Source organism: Rattus norvegicus, chromosome 2 (assembly GCF_036323735.1).
Source record: "Rattus norvegicus strain BN/NHsdMcwi chromosome 2, GRCr8, whole genome shotgun sequence".
NCBI classification, from domain to species: Eukaryota; Metazoa; Chordata; class Mammalia; order Rodentia; family Muridae; genus Rattus; species Rattus norvegicus.
The window spans coordinates 104,348,313-104,371,608 of NC_086020.1; the positions used below are offsets into that span (position 1 = coordinate 104,348,313).

General features: G+C 40.4%; 1 protein-coding gene across 4 annotated transcripts in view; it reads left to right on the forward strand.

The window, feature by feature from the left end:
• The first annotated feature begins 20,023 nt into the window (after nucleotides 1-20,023).
• Cp (ceruloplasmin) overlaps nucleotides 20,024-23,296 on the forward strand; it is a 58,784-nt gene continuing 55,511 nt past the window's right edge. For 2 of the 4 annotated variants that reach the window (XR_590972.4, XM_063281287.1), the window contains exon 1: nucleotides 20,024-20,536. Coding sequence is in view for 3 of the 4 variants with exons in the window: in XM_063281287.1 (XP_063137357.1) it covers nucleotides 20,391-20,536 (146 nt within the window). In the remaining variant the exon portion in view is untranslated. The remainder of the gene's footprint in view (nucleotides 20,537-23,296) is intronic. The other 2 variants (NM_001270961.1, NM_012532.2) reach the window with 1 other exon arrangement.

Genomic DNA, 23,296 nt, shown 5'->3' on the forward strand with positions numbered 1-23,296 from the left:
CCTCAAGATCTGGATCACAGGTGTGTCCTCCACTTCTGGATTGTAATTCATTACAGATGAAGTGAAGTTGACAAACAATAGCCATGATACACTATTATTGACACTCTGCTATGTTTGCAGACAGGAACCTAGCAAAACTGTCCCTTGAGAGTCTCCACCCAGCAGCAGATGGAGGAAGATGCAGAGGCCCACACCCAAACATCAGGCAGAGCCCAGAGAGTCTCATGGAGAATAGAAGTAAGCAAGTCAGAGGGGTCAAGGACACCACAAGAAAGACCCACAGAGTCAACTAACCTGGGACCATAGAGGCTTACGGAGCCTGGGCTACCAATCAGGGAGCATGCAGGAGATAGACTTAGACTCCAAACACATTTATAGCAAATGTACAGGTTGGCCTTAATGTGGGTCTCCTAACAGTGGAGTAGGAGTATATCTCATTCTCTGTTTCTTTCTCACTACCAGGACTGTCTACTTGGGCCTTACTGGAAAAGAATATGCCTAGACCTGCTGGAACTAGTTGCCCCATAGTGGGGTAGTACTCATGAGGAGGTTCCCCTTCCCTGTAGAGAAGAAAGGGAAGGGCAATGGCAGGAGAGATTTGTAAGGGTAAAAATTGGAAGAGATGACGGAGGGGGCTGTAATTGTGATGCACAGTGAGTTTAAAAAAAAATAAAGATTAAAAAAAAAAAGAATGATCTTTTTTTTCTTTTAATTATTTTAATCTGCATTTTTTTATTAACTTGAGTATTTCTTATATACATTTCAAGTGTTATTCCCTTTCCCGGTTTCCGGACAAACATCCCCCTCCCCCCTCCCCTTCCTTATGGGTGTTCCCCTCCCAACCCTCCCCCCATTGCCGCCCTCCCCCCATAGTCTAGTTCACTGGGGGTCCAGTCTTACCAGGACCCAGGGCTTCCCCTTCCACTGGTGCTCTTACTAGGATATTCATTGCTACCTATGGGGTCAGAGTCCAGGGTCAGTCCATGTATAGTCTTTAGGTAGTGGCTTAGTCCCTGGAAGCTCTGGTTGCTTGACATTGTTGTACTTTTGGGGTCTCGAGCACCTTCAAGCTATTCCAGTTCTTTCTCTGATTCCTTCAACGGGGGACCTATTCTCAGTTCAGTGGTTTGCTGCTGGCATTCGCCTCTGTATTTGCTGTATTCTGGCTGTGTCTCTCAGGAGCGATCTACATCCGGCTCCTGTCGGGTCTGCACTTCTTTGCTTCATCCATCTTGTCTAATTGGGTGGCTGTATATGTATGGGCCACATGTGGGGCAGGCTCTGAATGGGTGTTCCTTCAGTCTCTGTTTTAATCTTTGCCTCTCCCTTCCCTGTCAAGGGTATTCTTTTTCCTCATTTAAAGAAGGAGTGAAGCATTCACATTTTGATCATCCGTCTTGAGTTTCGTTTGTTCTAGGGATCTAGGGTAATTCAAGCATTTGGACTAATAGCCACTTATCAATGAGTGCATACCATGTATGTCTTTCTGTGATTGGGTTAGCTCACTCAGGATGATATTTTCCAGTTCCAACCATTTGCCTACGAATTTCATAAACTCGTTGTTTTTGATAGCTGAGTAATATTCCATTGTGTAGATGTACCACATTTTCTGTATCCATTCCTCTGTTGAAGGGCATCTGGGTTCTTTCCAGTTTCTGGCTATTATAAAAAAGGCTGCAATGAACATAGTGGAGCATGTGTCTCTTTTATATGTTGAGGCATCTTTTGGGTATATGCCCAAGAGAGGTATAGCTGGATCCTCAGGTAGTTCAATGTCCAATTTTCTGAGGAACCTCCAGACTGATTTCCAGAATGGTTGTACCAGTCTGCAATCCCACCAACAATGGAGGAGTGTTCCTCTTTCTCCACATCCTCACCAGCATCTGCTGTCACCTGAGTTTTTGATCTTAGCCATTCTCACTGGTGTGAGGTGAAATCTCAGGGTTGTTTTGATTTGCATTTCCCTTATGACTAAAGATGTTGAACATTTCTTTAGGTGTTTCTCAGCCATTCGGCATTCCTCAGCTGTGAATTCTTTGTTTAGCTCTGAACCCCATTTTTTAATAGGGTTATTTGTTTCCCTGCGGTCTAACTTCTTGAGTTCTTTGTATATTTTGGATATAAGGCCTCTATCTGTTGTAGGATTGGTAAAGATCTTTTCCCAATCTGTTGGTTGCCGTTTTGTCCTAACCACAGTGTCCTTTGCCTTACAGAAGCTTTGCAGTTTTATGAGATCCCATTTGTCGATTCTTGATCTTAGAGCATAAGCCATTGGTGTTTTGTTCAGGAAATTTTTTCCAGTGCCCATGTGTTCCAGATGCTTCCCTAGTTTTTCTTCTATTAGTTTGAGTGTGTCTGGTTTGATGTGGAGGTCCTTGATCCACTTGGACTTAAGCTTTGTACAGGGTGATAAGGATGGATCGATCTGCATTCTTCTACATGTTGCCCTCCAGTTGAACCAGCACCATTTGCTGAAAATGCTATCTTTTTTCCATTGGATGGTTTTGGCTCCTTTGTCAAAAATCAAGTGACCATAGGTGTGTGGGTTCATTTCTGGGTCTTCAATTCTATTCCATTGGTCTATCTTTCTGTCTCTGTACCAATACCATGCAGTTTTTATCACTATTGCTCTGTAATACTGCTTGAGTTCAGGGATAGTGATTCCCCCTGAAGTCCTTTTATTGTTGAGGATAGCTTTAGCTATCCTGGGTTTTTTGTTATTCCAGATGAATTTGCAAATTGTTCTGTCTAACTCTTTGAAGAATTGGATTGGTATTTTGATGGGGATTGCATTGAATCTGTAGATTGCTTTTGGTAAAATGGCCATTTTTACTATATTAATCCTGCCAATCCATGAGCATGGGAGATCTTTCCATCTTCTGAGGTCTTCTTCAATTTCTTTCCTCAGTGTCTTCAAGTTCTTATTGTACAGATCTTTTACTTGCTTGGTTAAAGTCACACCGAGGTACTTTATATTATTTGGGTCTATTATGAAGGGTGTCGTTTCCCTAATTTCTTTCCCGGCTTGTTTCTCTTCTGTATAGAGGAAGGCAACTGATTTATTTGAGTTAATTTTATACCCATCCACTTTGCTGAAGTTGTTTATCAGCTTTAGTAGTTCTCTGGTGGAACTTTTGGGATCACTTAAATATACTATCATGTCGTCTGCAAATAGTGATATTTTGACCTCTTCTTTTCCGATCTGTATCCCCTTGATCTCCTTTTGTTGTCTGATTGCTCTGGCTAGAACTTCAAGAACTATATTGAATAAGTAGGGAGAGAGAGGGCAGCCTTGTCTTGTCCCTGATTTTAGTCGGATTGCTTCAAGTTTCTCTCCATTTAGTTTAATGTTAGCAACTGGTTTGCTGTATATGGCTTTTACTATGTTTAGGTATGGGCCTTGAATTCCTATTCTTTCCAGGACTTTTATCATGAAGGGGTGTTGAATTTTGTCAAATGCTTTCTCAGCATCTAATGAAATGATCATGTGGTTCTGTTCTTTCAGTTTGTTTATATGATGGATCACGTTGATGGTTTTCCGTATATTAAACCATCCCTGCATGCCTGGGATGAAGCCTACTTGATCATGGTGGACGATTGTTTTGATGTGCTCTTGAATTCGGTTTGCCAGAATTTTATTGAGTATTTTTGCGTCGATATTCATAAGGGAAATTGGTCTGAAGTTCTCTTTCTTTGTTGGGTCTTTGTGTGGTTTAGGTATAAGAGTAATTGTGGCTTCCTAGAAGGAATTCGGTAGGGCTCCATCTGTTTCAATTTTGTGGAATAGTTTGGATAATATTGGTATGAGGTCTTCTATGAAGGTTTGATAGAATTCTGCACTAAACCCGTCTGGACCTGGGCTCTTTTTGGTTGGGAGACCTTTAATGACTGCTTCTATTTCCTTAGGAGTTATGGGGTTGTTTAACTGGTTTATCTGTTCCTGATTTAACTTCGATACCTGGTATCTGTCTAGGAAATTGTCCATTTCCTGAAGATTTTCAAGTTTTGTTGAATATAGGTTTTTATAGTAAGATGTGATGATTTTTTGAATTTCCTAGGAATCTGTAGTTATGTCTCCCTTTTCATTTCTGATTTTGTTAATTTGGACGCACTCTCTGTGTCCTCTCGTTAGTCTGGCTAAGGGTTTATCTATCTTGTTGATTTTCTCAAAGAACCAACTTTTGGTTCTGTTGATTCTTTCTATGGTCCTTTTTGTTTCTACTTGGTTGATTTCAGCTCTGAGTTTGATTATTTCCTGCCTTCTACTCCTCCTGGGTGTATTTGCTTCTTTTTGTTCTAGAGCTTTTAGGTGTGCTGTCAAGCTGCTGACATATGCTCTTTCCTGTTTCTTTCTGCAGGCACTCAGCGCTATGAGTTTTCCTCTTAGCACAGCTTTCATTGTGTCCCATAAGTTTGGGTATGTTGTACCTTCATTTTCATTAAATTCTAAAAAGTTTTTAATTTCTTTCTTTATTTCTTCCTTGACCAGGTTATCATTGAGTAGAGCATTGTTCAATTTCCACGTATATGTGGGCATTCTTCCCTTATTGTTATTGAAGACCAGTTTTAGGCCGTGGTGGTGTGATAGCACGCATGGGATTATTTCTATCTTTCTGTACCTGTTGAGGCCCGTTTTTTTGACCAATTATATGGTCAGTTTTGGAGAACGTACCATGAGGAGTTGAGAAGAATGTATATCCTTTTGCTTTAGATAGAATGTTCTATAAATATTTGTTAAGTCCATTTGGTTCATAACTTCTCTTAGTCTGTATATGTCTCTGTTTAATTTCTGTTTCCATGATCTGTCCATTGATGAGAGTGGGGTGTTGAAATCTCCTACTATTATTGTGTGAGGTGCAATGTGTGTTTTGAGCTTTAGTAAGGTTTCTTTTACATATGTAGGTGCCCTTGTATTTGGGGCATAGATATTTAGGATTGAGAGTTCATCTTGGTTGATTTTTTCCTTTGATGAATATGAAGTGTCCTTCCTTATCTTTTTTGATGACTTTTAGTTGGAAATTGATTTTATTTGATATTAGAATGGCTACTCCAGCTTGCTTCTTCTGACCATTTGCTTGGAAAATTGTTTTCCAGCCTTTCACTCTGAGGTAATGTCTGTCTTTGTCTCTGAGGTGTGTTTCCTGTAGGCAGCAGAATGCAGGGTCCTCGTTGCGTATCCAGTTTGTTAATCTATGTCTTTTTATTGGGGAGTTGAGGCCATTGATATTGAGAGATATTAAGGAATAGTGATTATTGCTTCCCGTTATATTCATATTTGGAAGTGAGGTTATGTTTGTGTGCTTTCATTCTCCTTGTTTTGTTGCCAAGACGATTAGTTTCTTGCTTCTTCTAGGGTATAGCTTGCCTCCTTATGTTGGGCTTTACCATTTATTATCCTTTGTAGGGCTGGATTTGTAGAAAGATATTGTGTAAATTTGGTTTTGTCATGGAATATCTTGGTTTCTCCATCAATGTTAATTGAGAGTTTTGCTGGATACAGTAACCTGGGCTGGCATTTGTGTTCTCTTAGGGTCTGTATGACATCAGTCCAGGATATTCTGACCTTCGTAGTCTCTGGCGAGAAGTCTGGTGTGATTCTGATAGGTCTGCCTTTATATGTTACTTGACCTTTTTCCCTTACTGCTTTTAATATTCTTTCTTTATTTTGTGCGTTTGGTGTTTTGACTATTATGTGATGGGAGGTGTTTCTTTTCTGGTCCAATCTATTTGGAGTTCTGTAGGCTTCTTGTATGTCTATGGGTATCTCTTTTTTTAGGTTAGGGAAGTTTTCTTCTATGATTTTGTTGAAGATATTTACTGGTCCTTTGAGCTGGGAGTCTTCACTCTCTTCTATACCTATTATCCTTAGGTTTGATCTTCTCATTGAGTCCTGGATTTCCTTTATGTTTTGGACCAGTAGCTTTTTCCGCTTTACATTATCTTTGACAGTTGAGTCAATGATTTCTATGGAATCTTCTGCTCCTGAGATTCTCTCTTCCATCTCTTGTATTCTGTTGGTGAAGCTTGTATCTACAGCTCCTTGTCTCTTCTTTTGGTTTTCTATATCCAGGGTTGTTTCCATGTGTTCTTTCTTGATTGCTTCTATTTCCATTTTTAATTCCTTCAACTGTTTGATTGTGTTTTCCTGGAATTCTTTCAGGGATTTTTGTGTCTCCTCTCTATGGGCTTCTACTTGTTTATTTATGTTTTCCTGGAATTCTTTCAGGGATTTTTGCGATTCCTCTCTGTAGGCTTCTACTTGTTCTCTAAGGGAGTTCTTCACGTCTTTCTTCAAGTCCTCCAGCATCATGATCAAAAATGATTTTGGAACTAGATCTTGCTTTTCTGGTGTGTTTGGATATTCCATGTTTGTTTTGATGGGAGAATTGGGCTCCGATGGTGCCATGTAGTCTTGGTTTCTGTTGCTTGGGTTCCTGCGCTTGCCTCTCGCCATCAGATTATCTCTAGTGTTACTTTGTTCTACTATTTCTGACAGTGGCTAGACTGTCCTATAAGCCTGTGTGTCAGGAGTGCTGTAGACCTGTTTTCCTCTCTTTCAGTCAGTTATGGGGACAGAGTGTTCTGCTTTCGGGCGTGTAGTTTTTCCTCTCTACAGGTCTTCAGCTGTTCCTGTGGGCCTGTGTCTTGAGTTCACCAGGCAGCTTTCTTGCAGCAGAAAATTTGGTCTTACCTGTGGTCCCGAGGCTCAAGTTCGCTCGTGGGGTGCTGCCCACGGGCTCTCTGCAGCGGCAGCAACCAGGAAGACCTGTGCCGCCCCTTCCGGGACCTTCGGTGCACCAGGGTTCCAGATGGTCTTTGGCTTTTTCCTCTGGCGTCCGAGATGTGTGTGCAGAGAGCAGTCTCTTCTGGTTTCCCAGGCTTGTCTGCCTCTCTGAAGGTTTAGCTCTCCCTCCCACGGGATTTGGGTGCAGAGAACTGTTTATCCGGTCTGTTTCCTTCAGGTTCCGGGGGTGTCTCAGGCAGGGTTCCTGCCGCTCCTGGGCCCTCCCCCACGGGAGCCCAGAGGCCTTATACAGTTTCCTCTTGGGCCAGGGATGTGGGCAGGGGTGAGCAGTGTTGGTGGTCTCTTCCGCTCTGCAGCCTCAGGAGTGCCCACCTGACCAGGCGTTTGGGTCTCTCTCTCTCTCGGGGTCTGGGAGCAGAGAGCTGCTGCCGGACGGGATCCGCGGGTGTCAAAAAGAATGATCTTATGCATAGTACAAAAGCCTCCTGCCACCAGATCTCAATCCCATCTCAATGTCACTGCAAGTCTCTCCACCTTGAGGTTAAATTTAGCTACCCCAATGTGATATGGTACTGTGCTTTTACTCTCAGCAGCTCCTGGACACCATGGAGCAGTCCTTTGAGGTTTCTATCCTTGTTTTCAGGTGTATCCCAGATCATTGCCAAAAGCCACCTTTTCTCAGTGGTGGTGGGGTCTAGGTATCTACTGAATATTCGCTGGTGTCTTGAAAATGGTTATCAATTGTAGCGGCAGTTTTGATGCTAAAGTCCTGTTCACCAATTGGTTCTTGATCTGTCAGTAAAGAAAGCCATGGACCAACTTCTGGGCAGAAGGTTCAGGCAAATCTTCCAGGTCTTTGGAGGAAAAGGGAGTTGCAAGGGAGGAGAAGGGAGCTTGCCATGATTTGGAGGGAGAAGAACAAGCCAGACAGCATTGTGAGGAGTGGTGTGGTGTGGCTGCTGTTATAGACCAGAGGTCAGAGATGTTTAGCAGAGACTAAATGGGACTAGCCACTAAAGTTTAGGGCAGGTAGGAGGTTTGGAGTTAAGAGTAATGATAAGGGCACATTTTCTAGGTGGGAAATAGTAGCGCCCAGAAATTGTGCCAAGAAGGTAAGTTGAAAATAAACAACTGTGTGTGTGTGTGTTTTATCTATGGACTCAGAGGAAGCTGGGCAAGGGCTGGTGGCATGTACCATTCCTGGAGCATAGGTCAGGTAGCAAAAGTCTACATGCAGCAATCAACCTGTCTTAAGGGTTTATTGCTCTGAAGAGACACCATGGTCGTGACAAATTTTATAAATGGAAACATTTAATTGAGGCTAGGTTATAGTTTCAGAGATTCAGTCCATTAACATCATGGCAATAAGCATGGTGGCATACAGGCTGGAAAAGGAGCTGAGAGTTCTTCATCTTGATCCACAGACAGCTGAAGGAGACTGTGCCACACTGAGCATAGCTACATCCTATATATAGCCTATCCCTACAGTGATACACTTCCTCTCATAACACCATACCTATTCCAATAAGGCCAACTCCAACAACACCTTCTAATAATGCCATTCCACATGAATCTATGGAGACCACTTTATTCAAACTACTACCTTCCACTCCCTGCCCCTCATAGGCTTATAGACATATCATAACACAAAATGCATTTAGTACAACTTCAAAAATTCCCACAGTCTTTAACAGTCTCAGACTTGCTTAAAAGTCCAAAGTTCAAAATTTCTTCTGAGATTCCTGCAAGCTCTTAACTGTAATTCCTGATAAAAGTCAAAATGAAAAAGCAGATCACATACTTCCAAAAGTCAATGACATAGGATATATATTACAGTTCTCAAAAGAAACATATTAAAAATAAAAAATACCAGACCAAAGCAAATAGGAAAACCAGCTGGATAAACTCCAAACACTGCATCCCCATGTCTGACGTCAAAATGTTCTTCAGATCTTCAACTCCTTTTGTTGACTGCAACACATTTCCTCTAGTTCTACTTCCTGTAAGCAGTTGTCTTTGGAATATACCCCAGTGCTTGGGGTCTGCTAGACAATCCAGGCTTGTGTCACAATGGCCTCTGGTGCCAATATGAAAGGGACACCCAGCCCACACACCTGGCTTTAGTGACTTTCCTTAGATTCTAGAACACCTCTCTTCTATCCTTGACTCTATGGGAAGAAACCAAACTGAAGCCATTGAGTAAAACTTCCATTTTGATAGAATTTAAATAAAGTTTAAGTTCCCAAGAACTCCCTGAGTAACTGACATCCTGCTTTGGAGAGAGAGAGAGAGAGAGAGAGAGAGAGAGAGAGAGAGAGAGAGAGAGACCTGATATCCTGGTTGGCAAGTTGAGACATGAACGAGCAAACCAATGACACACCAAACAGGATAGGTATTGTATCATACTATGTCCACTGGGCTCCACAGGGAAAGAAAGACAAAATACCTGTGGGCTTGTGAAACAGCAAAATCTTTTATTATTCCCACCATAAGCAGAGTCACTGATCAATCTGGACCACCAGACAAGTACTCGGGAGCCTTGTTTCTTCTGGCAGCACCAAGTAGGGGCAGAAGCAGGGTTTGTAAGCACAAAAGCCACATGCATCTGGGCCACATTACAGTTATAATTTTTACCAATCAGAACTCAGGCATTAGAATTTTCCCAACTGTTCCATCAGTGTCAACTGACATTGAATGTAAATGTTTCTGCCCAACCAATCAAATTCATTTGTTCTTACTGTTGTTAGGAACAAGCATTATGTTTGGGTTAACTATGGTTTTTTAGAGAGGATATTGGTAACGGAATGTTTTGGGAAATACTGCTGTTCAGAGAGGGAGGTAAATTGGAGTCTGACATCAAAATGGCAGTACTTAAGACAAGTTCCTTTATTCTGCTCCCAACAGTACCATATAAAGCAATGTCCCTAGGAAATTTTCCTATCCCTGAATTCTGATTGGTGGAAAAATGTAATTGTAACTTGACATAGATGTTTGTTGTTTTCAATTTTAAAAGCTCTGTAATGTTTTGGTTCAGGGTTGTAGTTTACCTCCTGAATCTGTTCTGCATCCATGGTGGATTAATAATGTCTTGACTATAATGCATTTTGGTTTCCTGTATTGACCTGTTGTTTGAGTTGTGCTGGATATAGGCAGACCCTATAACAACTCTAAAGCCAAAACAAAGTGACCAAAGCTGCCAAGTTCTACTGTTTTCTGGGGCTGGATTATGGCCCCCTTGTTCAATTATATCTTTGCCTGTTTTCTGGTTTTAATGGTTTTCTTCACTGCCTAAGATTGGATGTTTTAAAACTCACTTCTGTAGATCAGGCTGGCCTTGAACTTAGAGATCCTCTGGAGTGCTGGGATTAAAGGCATATCCATAATGCCTGACTCTGAGCTTTTCTTAGTCCCCTTTCACAAATTGGATGCTTAGCTGGGTGGAATCTTGCTCTGAGATCACCACTTCCTTTAATCCATTTAATTCATTTAACATCAGGTATTTCTTTAATTTGTTTTTCTCCTTGAAGACAATATGCAACTATATTTTACTTCCTGGTACACCTTTTCTTCTCAAATTGTAAATATTCTATTTTTTTCTGCTCAGCTTGCTCCTTTTCATTATAGATCTTCATAAGAGTGAAATTAATAACCGTACAATAAAGTCTATAATTATCTGTTTTCAGATTTCTTCTGCTAACAGAATTAATCCAAAACTCTTGACTTTAGCCCAGGCAGACTTTTCAGACAAGGACAAAAAGTCACATTCTTCACCATAATATCACAAGAATAGTTTCTATGCCACATACCAGCAGTTTTAACCTCTGAAACCTCTTGACCCAGGCCCTCACAATTCAAATTACTGTCAGCACCACTGTCTTTCATGGTCCTACTGGGGGAAGCCCATTAAACCCCACTTAAAGAATTCAACTGATTTTCTAATCCAAAGTTCTTGTAGAGGTCTGAATAAGAATGGCTCCATGAATTCATGTGTTTGAATGCTTGGAAATATTAGGAGGTGTAGCCTTTTTGGAGAAAATGTGTCACTGTGGAGGCTAACTTTGAGGTCTCTTCTGCTCAAGGTATACCCAGTATAACAGTCTCCTTCTGCTGCCTGGGGATCAAGATTAGAACTGTCAGCTCTTCGCTCGCAGCATGTCTGCTGCTTGCCACCATGCGTCTTGCCATGATGATAATGGACTAAACCTCTGAAACTGTAAGCCAGCTTCAATTAAATGTTTCCCTTTATAAGAATTGCCGTGGTATGGTGTCTCCACACAGCAATGGAAACCCTAACTAAGGCAGAAGTTGGTACCAGGTGTTGGGGTATTGATGTGATACGGCTGACCAAAAGGCATGCATTTGTTTACAGGAATGTGGACCTTGGGATTTTGGGTTACAAAAGTAGTTAGATGATTTATGTAGAGTTTCACGGGCCATCCTAGTAGGAATGTGGAAGATAGTGGTACTGTGTGTGATTTGAACTGTGGGAGTCTGACTCAAGAGGATTCAGAGAAGAATTTAGTATGATACCTAGAGATTGTTACTGTGATATTTTGGTGAAGAATGTGACTGATTTTTTCCTTTGTATGAAGTATCTTTGTAAAGCTAAAGTGAAGAGATTTAGGTTAATTGCATTATCAAAGGAAATCTAAAATCATCCTAGCAAAATCTGTTGTGTGGTTACTATTGTTGACTTTTATAAAGGGTGTTTTGATGAAAAGAAGCAAATTGGGGAAGAAAAAAAAATACAAAATGTGCAGATTCAGGCAAAGGAGGGCATCAAAGAGTGGAATGGAGCTAAGTCTCATATTAAAGAGAATAAATAGATTAAGAAGTGGAATAAAAGAAGTAGTGACCTCAAGGTAAGACTCCACCCTGATAACCTTCCATATTGTGAAAAGTAGTTACAGAACAGCTTAGGTCCAGGCTTGGTGGTGCACCCCTTTAATACCAGCAGTCAGGGGACAAAGGCATGCAGCTCTCTCAGTTAAGGGCAGCCTGGACTACAGGGCAAGTTCTAGGAGGGCCAACTTAAGTCAATAAAGGAAGCCACTGAAAACAGAAAGCTGGTGAGTATGCCACTGTGAGACAGGACTATGTCCCAGACCCAGAAAGCAGCAAAACTTGATAGCTTTGGCCACATTGTTTTGGCTTTAGAGTCAAGGATAGAAGAAAGGTGCTGCAGTAATTATTAAAAAATGGAATCTTTTATCCCATGCTAGTGCCGGCACCGTGGCACTAGCCACAAGTGGCATCTGTGGGGTAACTTCCTCTCAGCGGTGGCTGGTTCCAGTGTGGCACCATGCCATATTACCTCTAGCTATCCTCTAGCCCTGGCAGTCTCTCGGCCCCCATTGGTAGCTGCCCTCTCCTGACTGTCTCTCTGCCTAACGGGAACTCTCTAGTCCCAGCTACCCAGTAAAATCAGGACACTAGAGGTCCAGCAGCAACTGGCCTATTGTGGATTCTGCCCACACTCCCAGCAACTGCCCCCTGGTAGTTATAGTATAGTTATAATATAAATTCCCAGTAACCCATTAAAGTCAAGGCTCCATAAGCTGTAATTTAGCAATCAGATTTATATGTTAAATTCTCAATCCACAATATGTCTATACAATAAACTTACAACCAAATGATAAATATATAAAGTGCCCACCTAGATAAGATAAATTAACCTATAGAAATCCATCCCTTAAGAAATATCCCTGTGGGCACTTAAGACCACATGTGGATCTGGGTTCTTCTTTCCTACCTCCACCTTGGTTCTTTTCCTTCTTTTCCCTCTTCTCTCTCACCTTAGAAAAACTTTGTCCCCACCTTTCTTTTTCCTGTTCAATGACGGCCTTTGACATAACTCATGCCAGCCCTCACCTGCATATAAACATCAACCTACAGAAAGGGGTTATGGAATCTTCCTCAATGACTACGGAAAGTCATTGAGGTCAGGCATATATGGCGGGGGTGTCAGTACATGGAAGCCCAGACAGGCTATTGTGTGAAGCTGTGAAAGCGAAGTTTGGGTTGCCTTGGAAACCCCAAGAGGCTAGAAATGCCAAAGCCATGTGATATCTGCAGAGGAAAGCTGCTAAAGGGAATGTAACCAGCCCAAGAGAAAGAGATGTGGTGCAGTCAACAAAGCTGAAAGGAACTGAACATCTACAGAATATCATGACGTCAAACATGGAACTGCAGTGTTCCTAGCTGAGTTTTCATCATTCTGCGGTGAAGCATTATCTCGCTGCGCTCGCTTTCCTCCATTTTGGATACCCTATGTTGGCAGCATGTAATCTATTTTTTTAATTTTGATTTTACAAAGGATTGCAGTTAAAAGATTTCATGAATATCAAAGTAGACTTTGAACTTCAGACCTTTAAACAAGTTTGTGACCATTATAGACTGTTATGGGGACATTTGAAGTTGGATTGAATGCTTTTTCACATTATGTTATTACAAGCCCATGGGGACAAGGAAGTGTAATGTGGCACTTTGAATGGGAATGCCCACCATCGATTTCATGCGTTCGAATGTTTGACCATAGGGAGTGGCACTGTGAGGAGGTGTGGCCTTTCTGGAGGATGTGTGTCACTAGGTAGTTGAGCTTTAAGGTGTACTATGCTTAGGTTCTGGCCAGCACAAAAACATAGTCTCCTCCTGGCTGTCTTCAGATCAAGATACAGGACTCTCAGCTCGTCTAGCACCATGTCTGCCTGTATGCTGCCTTGCTTCTTGCTCTGATGGTAATGGACTAAACCTCCAAAACTGTAAGCCAGCCCTGATTAAATGTTTTTCTTTATAATAGTTGCCTTGGTGATGGTGTCTCTCCATAGCAATAAAATTTTAATGAGACATTAGTTTACACAAGTAATTATGCTCAAAATTCACAGGTTGTCAAATAAAAAACCCAGTTTCTGGTGTGGTATACCTCACCTCAAGTTGTTATTTAAAGGTGTGCTAGACACCTCCAAAGTAATATAGATTATTACCCTTGCTCTAGGTTACTATCAGAACGTGATAGGAAGACCTTAATACTAGTAAGATAATAAGACATCACACACATGGTTACAGGATATGGAGAAATCAAGTACTGTCAGGAAGTTCTTCCTCTCTTTGGTAGCTTTGACAGCAGTGGTAAGTGCTGTTCATGGGTGTGTGTGGGGAAACATCAATAGTATTATTACTCGTCTGTGAACACCATGAATTGCAATAATGAATTCCATGGAAAGATATGTCCATGGCTATTAGTGTATAATGACATGAATATTATAGAGGTGACTAACCACCTTTCGGCTGGATTTAATACCCTCTCCACAAAAGGAACTATAAGTCTGATTATGAAATCAGGGCTAGGAAGCTCTAGGACACAGGGGTTATCCTATTTCTATTATTTTACTGAATGAACATAGTACCCATATCTAACTACTCATAGATTAGAAAAGCTTCCTGACATTGTCAGAGAATTTTTTTTTTTGTAGTACATGATTGTTAATGCAGAACTATCTGTGGTCTGTTCGGCCACAAACTGAACATCTGTACTCTCATACCCAAGGTTTAGAAACAGCTATAAAAGAGGAAGTGGAGAGCTTCATAAAGCCAAAAGTCACGAAGAAATGGAATGAAACAGTGTCTTGCAGACATGGTAAAACCACTGTATTCGGAATCTCACAGCATCTATGACTGCCTGCAAATGACAAAGACATTCAACATTCTAGCATGGAGTGGGGACGGCTATAAGCCCTACACCTGAGTATGGTGATTTGAATGAGAATGGCCCCAGAGACCTATGTATTTGAATATGTGGTCCCTAGTGGATTGTGTAGGAAGGACTAGGAGGTGTGGCCTTGTTGGAAGAGATTGTCAGTAGTGGTGGGCTTTAAGGTTTCAAAAGCCCAACCCAGCCCCAGTAGCTCTGTTTCTCTTTGTATTTTCCTTTCTCTTCCTGAAAATTCTGGATCAGATGTGAGCTCTTAGCTACTGTTCCAGTGCCAAAACTGTCTGCCTACCATCCATGTTCTCCACCTTGAAAGAACTGGACTGACACTCTAAAACTGTAAGTCCCCAATTACATATTTTATTTTATACGTTTCCTTGGTCATGGTATCTCTTCACCACAATAAAACAGTAACCAAGACACTGAGGAACTATGGACAATTGATGTCTTCAGAGGAGTGACAGAAAACTTTTCTTTAAGGGTATTGCTCTTGTTAGGAGAACAACCCACCAGTGGATGGCTCCATACTTAGAAACTTAAGGACGACACAAACTTAGAGTCCATGACCACCAAGAAAGTGACGGATTCTTGCCATAACCCCACAGAAGGTATGTAGCTTGCTTGAGTCTCAATTTTCACCCAGTGATTTGTGCTTCAGACATATGAAAGTATGAGGCAAATTTATGTTATTAGAATACTAAGTGCATGGCAATTTATTACAGTGGCAATAGCAATAATATATTTACCTAAACAGTTGTATAAGGATTAGATGATAGAATTTATATGATTCTTGGCATAGAGCTTTATAGGGATAATTCAAGAAAAGTGACTATTATGGTAGTTAACATTTTTTTCAGTATTGATTAAACTGATATGTCAAATATTAGTCCAAATACTTATGATTTAATACAAAACAAGTTTGATCCAATGAAGGGGACAGTCAGATACACATTACTTCTATGCTGAGACAGATGCAGACATGTATACCCAACCATTGGACTAAAATCGGGGACTCCTGTGGTTGAATTAGGGAATTACGGGAGAAGCTGAGGAACAGGGAAACCCCACAGGAAGATCAGCAGTCTCAACTAACCTAAACCCTTGAGATCTCTCAGACACTGAGCCACCAACCAGGCAGCATACATGAGGTGGCCCAAGGCCCCCAACACATATACATTGGAGAACTCCCTGGTCTGACCTCAGTGAAAAAAGAAGCGCCTAATCCTCAAGAGTCTTGAGGCCCTAGGGAGTTGGGAGGCCTCAGAGGGATATGGGGGACATCCTCTTGGAGAAAGAGGAGGAGAAATGGAATGAGGAACTACGGGAGGGCAGACCGGGAGGGGGGCAACAACTGGATTGTAAAATAAAGAAAAGAATAATAATAATAATAAAAGAAGTATATACTGGTTTGTATAATTTTCATATTTTATGGTGCTATAAAATTTTGGGGAGGGAAGACTTTTCGGAGCAGAGAAATACAACCTTTCCAAAGCAAGGTAACTCATAGGGTTAATAAAGAACTTCCTGGCAAATAGGCCTTTCACATTCTCCTAAAGGTCTGTTTGATTGCTAAGACACTGTTTTCTCCATCCAAACTTATCAGAGGGCAAGATACTAGACAGATGGACAGCACCTCTGCCCTTCAATGAAATGTACTTTTTTTTTTCAAGCCAATCCTAAACTGTTTGCCTATGTATTGCCAGTAAAGGGCAGCGATCTATGTTTCTCTTTACCTCTACTCCTTTCTTTTGATCAGCCTCAGGACTTTCCCTGCAAGACCCTGTGTAGCATTCTGTCTTCTTGTTTCAAGGGGGGAACTGTGAGCATCAATAAGCTCTTCAAAGCTTGAGGGGCTCTGGCATTTCTTTTAACGAATTAAGTTCTAGCACGAAGCAATTTTTGTGAACTTTGGAGAATCTTATCATCCCATCATAGAGCAGAAGCCAAGAGAAATGGAGTTAGATATGTTGAGATCAAGAATATTTCATATTTTTCACTGACATTTGAGGTAACCAAGTCTAAAGGACCCATTTCTATTCTTAAAAAAAAAAAAACTCTATTTGTCAGTGGATAATTAGTGGTCATTCCTGCTTGTATTCCAATCAACTGGGAGGCAGAGACAGAGGAGGCAAACACAATGTTATGAATTTGAGGTCAGCCTAGTCTATACAGAAATTTCCAGGCCATCCAAAGTTACATAATAAGAACCTGCCTCGCATCCCCTAACCTCAAGAAAAGTCTTTAGTCAGAGAGTCACTCCTTCCTGTAATCCCAGTGCTTAGGAGATTGAGAAGGAAGGGTTCACAATAGTTCAAAGCTAGTGAGTGCCACACCAACCTGAGACTCTGGTTGTGAGTGAGTGAGACTCTGTCTTAAAAAACAAACATGACAACAACACAAACTCACCCACTTTGGTCTTTGAAGTTTTGTTCACTGTGTCTTATCGTTCAAAGTAATAAGAAAATGAAAATGAAAAATAAATTGATTCCCTTCTACTACTCAGAAATAAAAAGGCTCCTTTTGTTTTACATTGTACTGTTAGTTTTGGCCACCAACAAGACTTTGCTTCTCCACTGTGAGGGCTTTGCTTGCCAGAACGGACAGACAGGGCCATGACCTATCACTCGGCATTCAAAGGGGTATGAAGCAATCAAGAGTCTTCTGGGAACTCCATCCCTAAATAGCCATGAAACGGTCAGTGGAACAGAAAATCTTGGCAGTGCTCACACAGTGCTGGGCTAACATTGTGTACCCATAATGAAAGTTTTGTAGGTGGCCCACCACTGATAAAATTCCAGAGTTGCACAACTTCCTCTGTAAAAGTCAGCAGGGTGATGGTGAGACTGCTCTGGGAGAAATGCCCTGTTCTTTTGTACTAAATCTCCTGCTGTCAGAACAAAGGACAGCCCTTACTGCTAACTCGTCACTTAGTAATTCTCTTGGCACAGAGGTTAACAGTTCTTACTAGACCCACAAAAAATATGAACAGAAATATTGGAGGCTCAGAGAAATTTCAGCCTGACTGAAACAAACCAAAGGGGGATTGGTAAGAGAGTCTTCCCCCTTGGTTTTAACCATTATCAACTTCGAATCTTGATGCTGAATACAGAGGAGACTCCCTCTGTCCACAAATCTTCAAGACAATGAAAAAGAACCTGTGAGAAATGATTGAAACTTTTGCCATACAACTTGTACTGACATCACCAAGCAGTTAGCTTACACACCTGATGTCTGAGGCTTGGGATGCCGATTTTGCTTTGTCCTGCGTTTGTTCAGTTCCCTATTATACTCCTGCTCACATTTGTGGTCAGCTCGATCTATATTGTTGTGCTGTACTTTTTGAGTGCAGAGAAAACTCAACTACACTATTATCCAAAGTTTCCTTTTACATATCAACTCTGGAACTGCTCTGGGGAGTGATAGTGTTTAATGCCTCTGCAAACAGCTGGTGCTTAGAACTTTTCCTTCTTATGTAAGTAGCCCTAAAGCTTATGCGATTCTCCCCACTTTCTGCCACACAGCAAGCCACATGCTATCAGTGGGAAAAATAATCGACATAAAATGGAACAATAATTCAAGCTTAATGATTTCTCCTAATATGTGTGTGTGTGTGTGTGTGTGTGTGTGTGTGTGTGTGTGTGTGTGTGTGTGTGTGTGTATGACTCACTAGAACCAACTAGGGTTAGGGTTAGTGTTTAATCATTTAATTCCACCATCACTGTGAAGGGTCCTATAGGTATAGGGCTCCTCTGGAGCCTATATGATCCTATTTATTTATTAGTTGATGGATTAGGCACTGTGGAGATGGCTGCTCTGGCCTTCTTAAACCCACAGTAAATTTAAACATGTAGACAAGTAAGATAAAGTAATGGCTTCATGTCAGTCAGAAGCATACCTCTCTAGAGAATGAACTGTTAGAAGACACCTTCTAAATCATCTGAAAGGGCCTTTTGGGGAAAAGTTTCTTACAAAGCTTGGAGCTTGACCAGTGAAATCTGGACAAAATTTCAGACATACTCTTGTCCTCTTTGTGCATATGAAGGAAAAGTTTTTTAGGGAAACTCCAGAAAGAGGCTTGGGCTACCTTGCCTCCTATAATTCAGTTTTCTGTATCAAGTCATGTAGTCAAGATTATTACTAGCTAGGATAGCTCAGTAGTAGTATACTTGCTTGTTATACATAAGGATGCATAAATCCCTGTGTTCAACCCCATCAACACACACACACACACACACACACGCACACACAAACACACACACACACACACACACACACACACACACACACACGCTGTTGTGTTGTTAGTAGCTTGCAAAATCTTTTCAATTGATCTGGATAATTCCTTTGAGGCTGACCCTTACGAATGAGGAAACTTACACTAAGGTTAAGATTTTTGACAGCATCTGATTTGAACTTTATCCTGCCATTTTTTTCTAGTACTCATTATACTTCTTCCCTGATTTATCCCTGTATAATTTATTACTGACATTGTGTTCTTCATTTTTCATATGTTTATAAACATGAAACCAACATGTGTTAGTTTCTTCTAAATGGAATGTATGCTACATGGAATTTTATTCACTGCTGTTTGCCCACTGAGGACAGAAATGCACACGAATGGAGCTCATTCAGTATTTGTTAAGTAAGGGTACCTGCTCTGATGCCAGTCTCTTTCAGCAAATAGCTTTAATGCTATGCTGTGTCCTAGAAGAAAACAATAATAACAATAATAGCGTTATTGCACAAAATGCTAACTGCTGTCGTCAGGACTGCATTTGACTTTAGGGGGAAAAAAGCCATACATTTAGATACATGTCACAGCTAAACAGGGTTCTAAGCAAAAGTCTTTCACTTTAAAGCTCTCACACACAAAGGGAAATGCTAGGTTAATAAATGGAGTTTTTTTTTCCAGTTGAGTAAAATCATTCTTTGCCTTTGAAAACAGGCTTCTTTGTGGCTAATATGTTTTTCTTTTCCTTTCTTTCTCTTTCCTACCTCTTTCCCTTTCTTGCTACTGATTCTTACTCTTAGTCTCCTCCTCTTCCTTCTTTACTCAATCCCCCCCCTCTCTCTCACACACACACATACACACACACACACACACACACACACACACACACACAGAGAGAGAGAGAGAGAGAGAGAGAGAGAGAGAGAGAGAGAGAGAGAGAATTACTACATTGTACAGACTGGTATTAAAACCCTTGGCTGAACAGATTGCCATGCGCCAGCTTCTCCAGTAACTGGGACCACAAGCACACACCATCATGCCTAGCTTATTTGGTTTATGACTGATTTCTTTTATAATTCAAACAAAATTATCAATTCCTGGTATGTTCTGCTTTTAATCTCTACCTAGCAATCCATAACAACTTGGTAAAATGTCTATAACACACAGTGAAAAATAATTTCAAGATGAAATTTTTATTGACTACTTTTACAATGTGAAAAATATGTTTCCTATCTTTAAATGACAAGTAAGTTTTTGTTAGTTTTCTAAAATAGTTAGCAACGACATGTTTTGGTTCATTTTATCTTGGCTTTTTAAAAACTGGCTCTGAGGGAGGTGCTGTAGTGCCTGGGATTGCTAGAAGAACAAAGAGAGCATTTAGAGATGTCCTGTGCCCTCCTGGAATTCACAGGGTGAATGGGAGAAAATGCAGAGTTTGTGTGCTGCGCATGTCCAACACAAACTGATGGCATTCTTTTGTAGTTAGAGAACCCTGGCCGGCCACGGGGGACTGTTTTTGTTTTGCTTTTTTTCCCCTTCGTGGTTTACCAGAACCAATCTGAGCTGGAAAACGCTATTTGCTTTAATGAAATTATTTACTCTTGTGCAACATTAAATTGTGTCAATCAAGCAAATAAAGCCTTGTTTATAAAATTGCTTGCTTCTGGTTTCACTTTATTGCATCGCGGGCTCCAAGAGGAAGAAACATGAAGTTTTTGCTGCTTAGTGCACTTTTATTTTTGCATAGTTCCTTAGCTTGGACAAGAGAAAAGCATTATTACATCGGAATTACTGAAGCAGTTTGGGACTATGCTTCTGGCAGTGAAGAAAAGGAACTTATTTCAGTTGACACGTAAGTCTTTATTCTTTGTTGTTTATGGGCCAAATTTATAAGTTATAAGAAAACAAAGCCAACAAAAGAAGTAATTTAAACATAGAAAATGCAAACTGTTGACTTGAAAGTCAATACTCTCATTGGTTTCCTTTGTGTTATTCCTTAGCAATAATATTTGCTATTGTGAAGTTGTCCTATTTCTTCTCTCATCTGAGAGAGCAGTGTTGGATTCTTGTTCTCTCCTATTGTTATGGTTACTCACTCCTTTATCTCCCAAATGTGTTCTGCCTCCGGATGCAGTTCTTTAAAGAATTACTACATGAAATGGTATCATATCATTCCTTGTTCCTAATGGTGAAAGTACGGTATTTTTCATCCTTCAAAATATCAAATGTAGAAATAAAATACTAGTTAAAGAAATATGAGTCTGCCTAATACTTTTTGTGTGATTCAGGATGGTGAATGGGTGATGCTAATCTCTTGCAGCTTCTGAGTCCTTATCTATAAAATGAGACAGCCCAGTTATAAAACACAGGGTTGTTTTAAAACATCAGACAAAGCTCTTAGCTCAGTGCTCCCCTCATAACATGTGTAAGAAGTGTTATGTTCTTATTATGAGGTCCTGATAAAATATCATGTAACTTTGTGTTTTAGTTGCTTTATATGAAGCAGTATTCTTTCTACAGGAGACTAGTAGAACCTCCTTGAAGTTTCTCTAAGCTAAGGCTATCACTACTAATGGGATCTAAACATTTACCAACAAATGGAAACTTGACATTCAAAGCAAACATTTACTATATTAGCAAATGTATGAGAATGACAAGAGAACTCAAATGAGTGAAATGAGCAGCAGCTACTAAGACTATCTCTTAAAAGACAGCTCTATTTTTGAGCCAAATTATGTGACCACTGAATCATTGATGGGCATGCACTATTTTGTTGAATTTTATAGATGCTTAAATTTTTTAGGGTAAGAAAAATGCAGTGCTAATAATAACATATGGTTGTTACTTTATTAACCTAGTAATAATAAGAAAAAGTTTTGAATTGATAACTGATTACAAAGACAGGTAGAACTTGTGATTTTTAAAACTTGGTTTTGAGGTTGTATTCTCTTCCCAAGAGTTGGTCTCATTTTTTTACAGTTTCTTTGGAGAAGCCTAATTATGTGTGGTTCATTGTTTAAGTACAATATGAATTACCTATATTGTGTATTTCCAAGGAAAGAGGTCAGACACTGTACCAAAAAAAAAAAAAAAAGTACTGGATTGAGTATGTACCTCAATGGTACTCATTGCTCCACCCACCCCTGCCATTATATAGAATTTTAAAAAAAAAGTCAAGTCAGTCCATTGAGTATAAACTGCAATGTACTGGCCATGTTCCAAGGTGGTAAATGCTATGCATGAGGAAGTAGAAGAATGAAGAGGGTTGGTAAGAACTCCAGGGAGAGATTTCTTTGTTTTAAATCTTCTAATGGCATGGAGGATAAGCTTGCTTACCCTATTATTATTAGTAGTAGAGACACTCAAAGGTATACAGAAGGAAAACATTCAGTTTTTCAGTTGCATTCAGCTTTCTTTTTAATCATTGCTCTACAGTCACCGATGACTTCACCAGCATCTTAGAATCTGTAAGTCTTCGCTCCCCGTCTATATAAACAATAACTACATCTTCAATAACTTTGCCCATCTTATGCTAAACTTTCCCCGAGGAGTGTGGTAACAACTTTTTTCTACGTTCTTTGTTCTATCAGCACATGATGCATGGTGAAACGGCACCAGAAGTGAGTAGTTCTCTTCCTTGTGTTATGGACAAGCAAAGCAGAAATAAACAACTTGAAGAATACATTCGGAAAGAGCCAACTTAAGTGTCAGGTAGAGGACTAGGTTGAAGAATACATTTGATTAATTAAAGTGGAAATTTTCTAGATAGATGTCAGCAGTTTGTTATAGGTTAGGTCCATGTCTCACTTCACTGTTTACTGCCAAGTACATTCAACCTGGGCTCCACAAGCCACATATGGCTATCACAGAACAGCTATAGAAAGTGGCAATTCATATTGCATTGCCAAGTATTGGATACTTCTTTTTTTCTTGGGTTTGCTTATGTAGGTACCCAGGTTGCTAGACCTGGTTCAATTGAATGGCTTCCCAATTAGTTATTTTAACAGTTCCTCAAAAATAATTTCACAAGTATTAAAAGGGTGTGTGGTGATTTCAGGTCCCAAAGAAACCCAGAAGGAATGGCTAATGTGGTGCCTATTAACATACCAGAGTATACAGCTGGTATCCAGGCTCTCTCAGTATCTATGATTCCTTTCTGCTCTTTTTATCCCATCCCCCCTACCTTAAATCTCTCCAACCAAGGCACTTAATTTCCCATTCTTCAGCTTCTTTTTCCTATATAACCCTGTCTTTTCATCCATGTTTCCTGGTTCTCTTGGACCTCGCTTGGTTAGCTCTTGGTCTCTTTGTCCTCTTGTCTCTCTTCTCTTCCTCTCTCACTTTCCTCCCCTCTCTTCTCTCAGTCAGGACTCTTACAGATGCTTCTGGATGTTCTCTCCCTCATATCTACAATAAAACATTTCTCCTCAACAGTACTTATGAGCAGTCCTGTCCTCAACTTCATTCGGTTGAGTCAAACCTGAAGTCCATGAGATTCTGCCTCAATTTTTTTTCCTTTTCAAATCTTCTAAAGAAGTATAAATTTTTCATTAACTTTATCGGGAAAAACCCACTTTCCCCACAATCCTGACAGTAAACACTGCCCCATCTC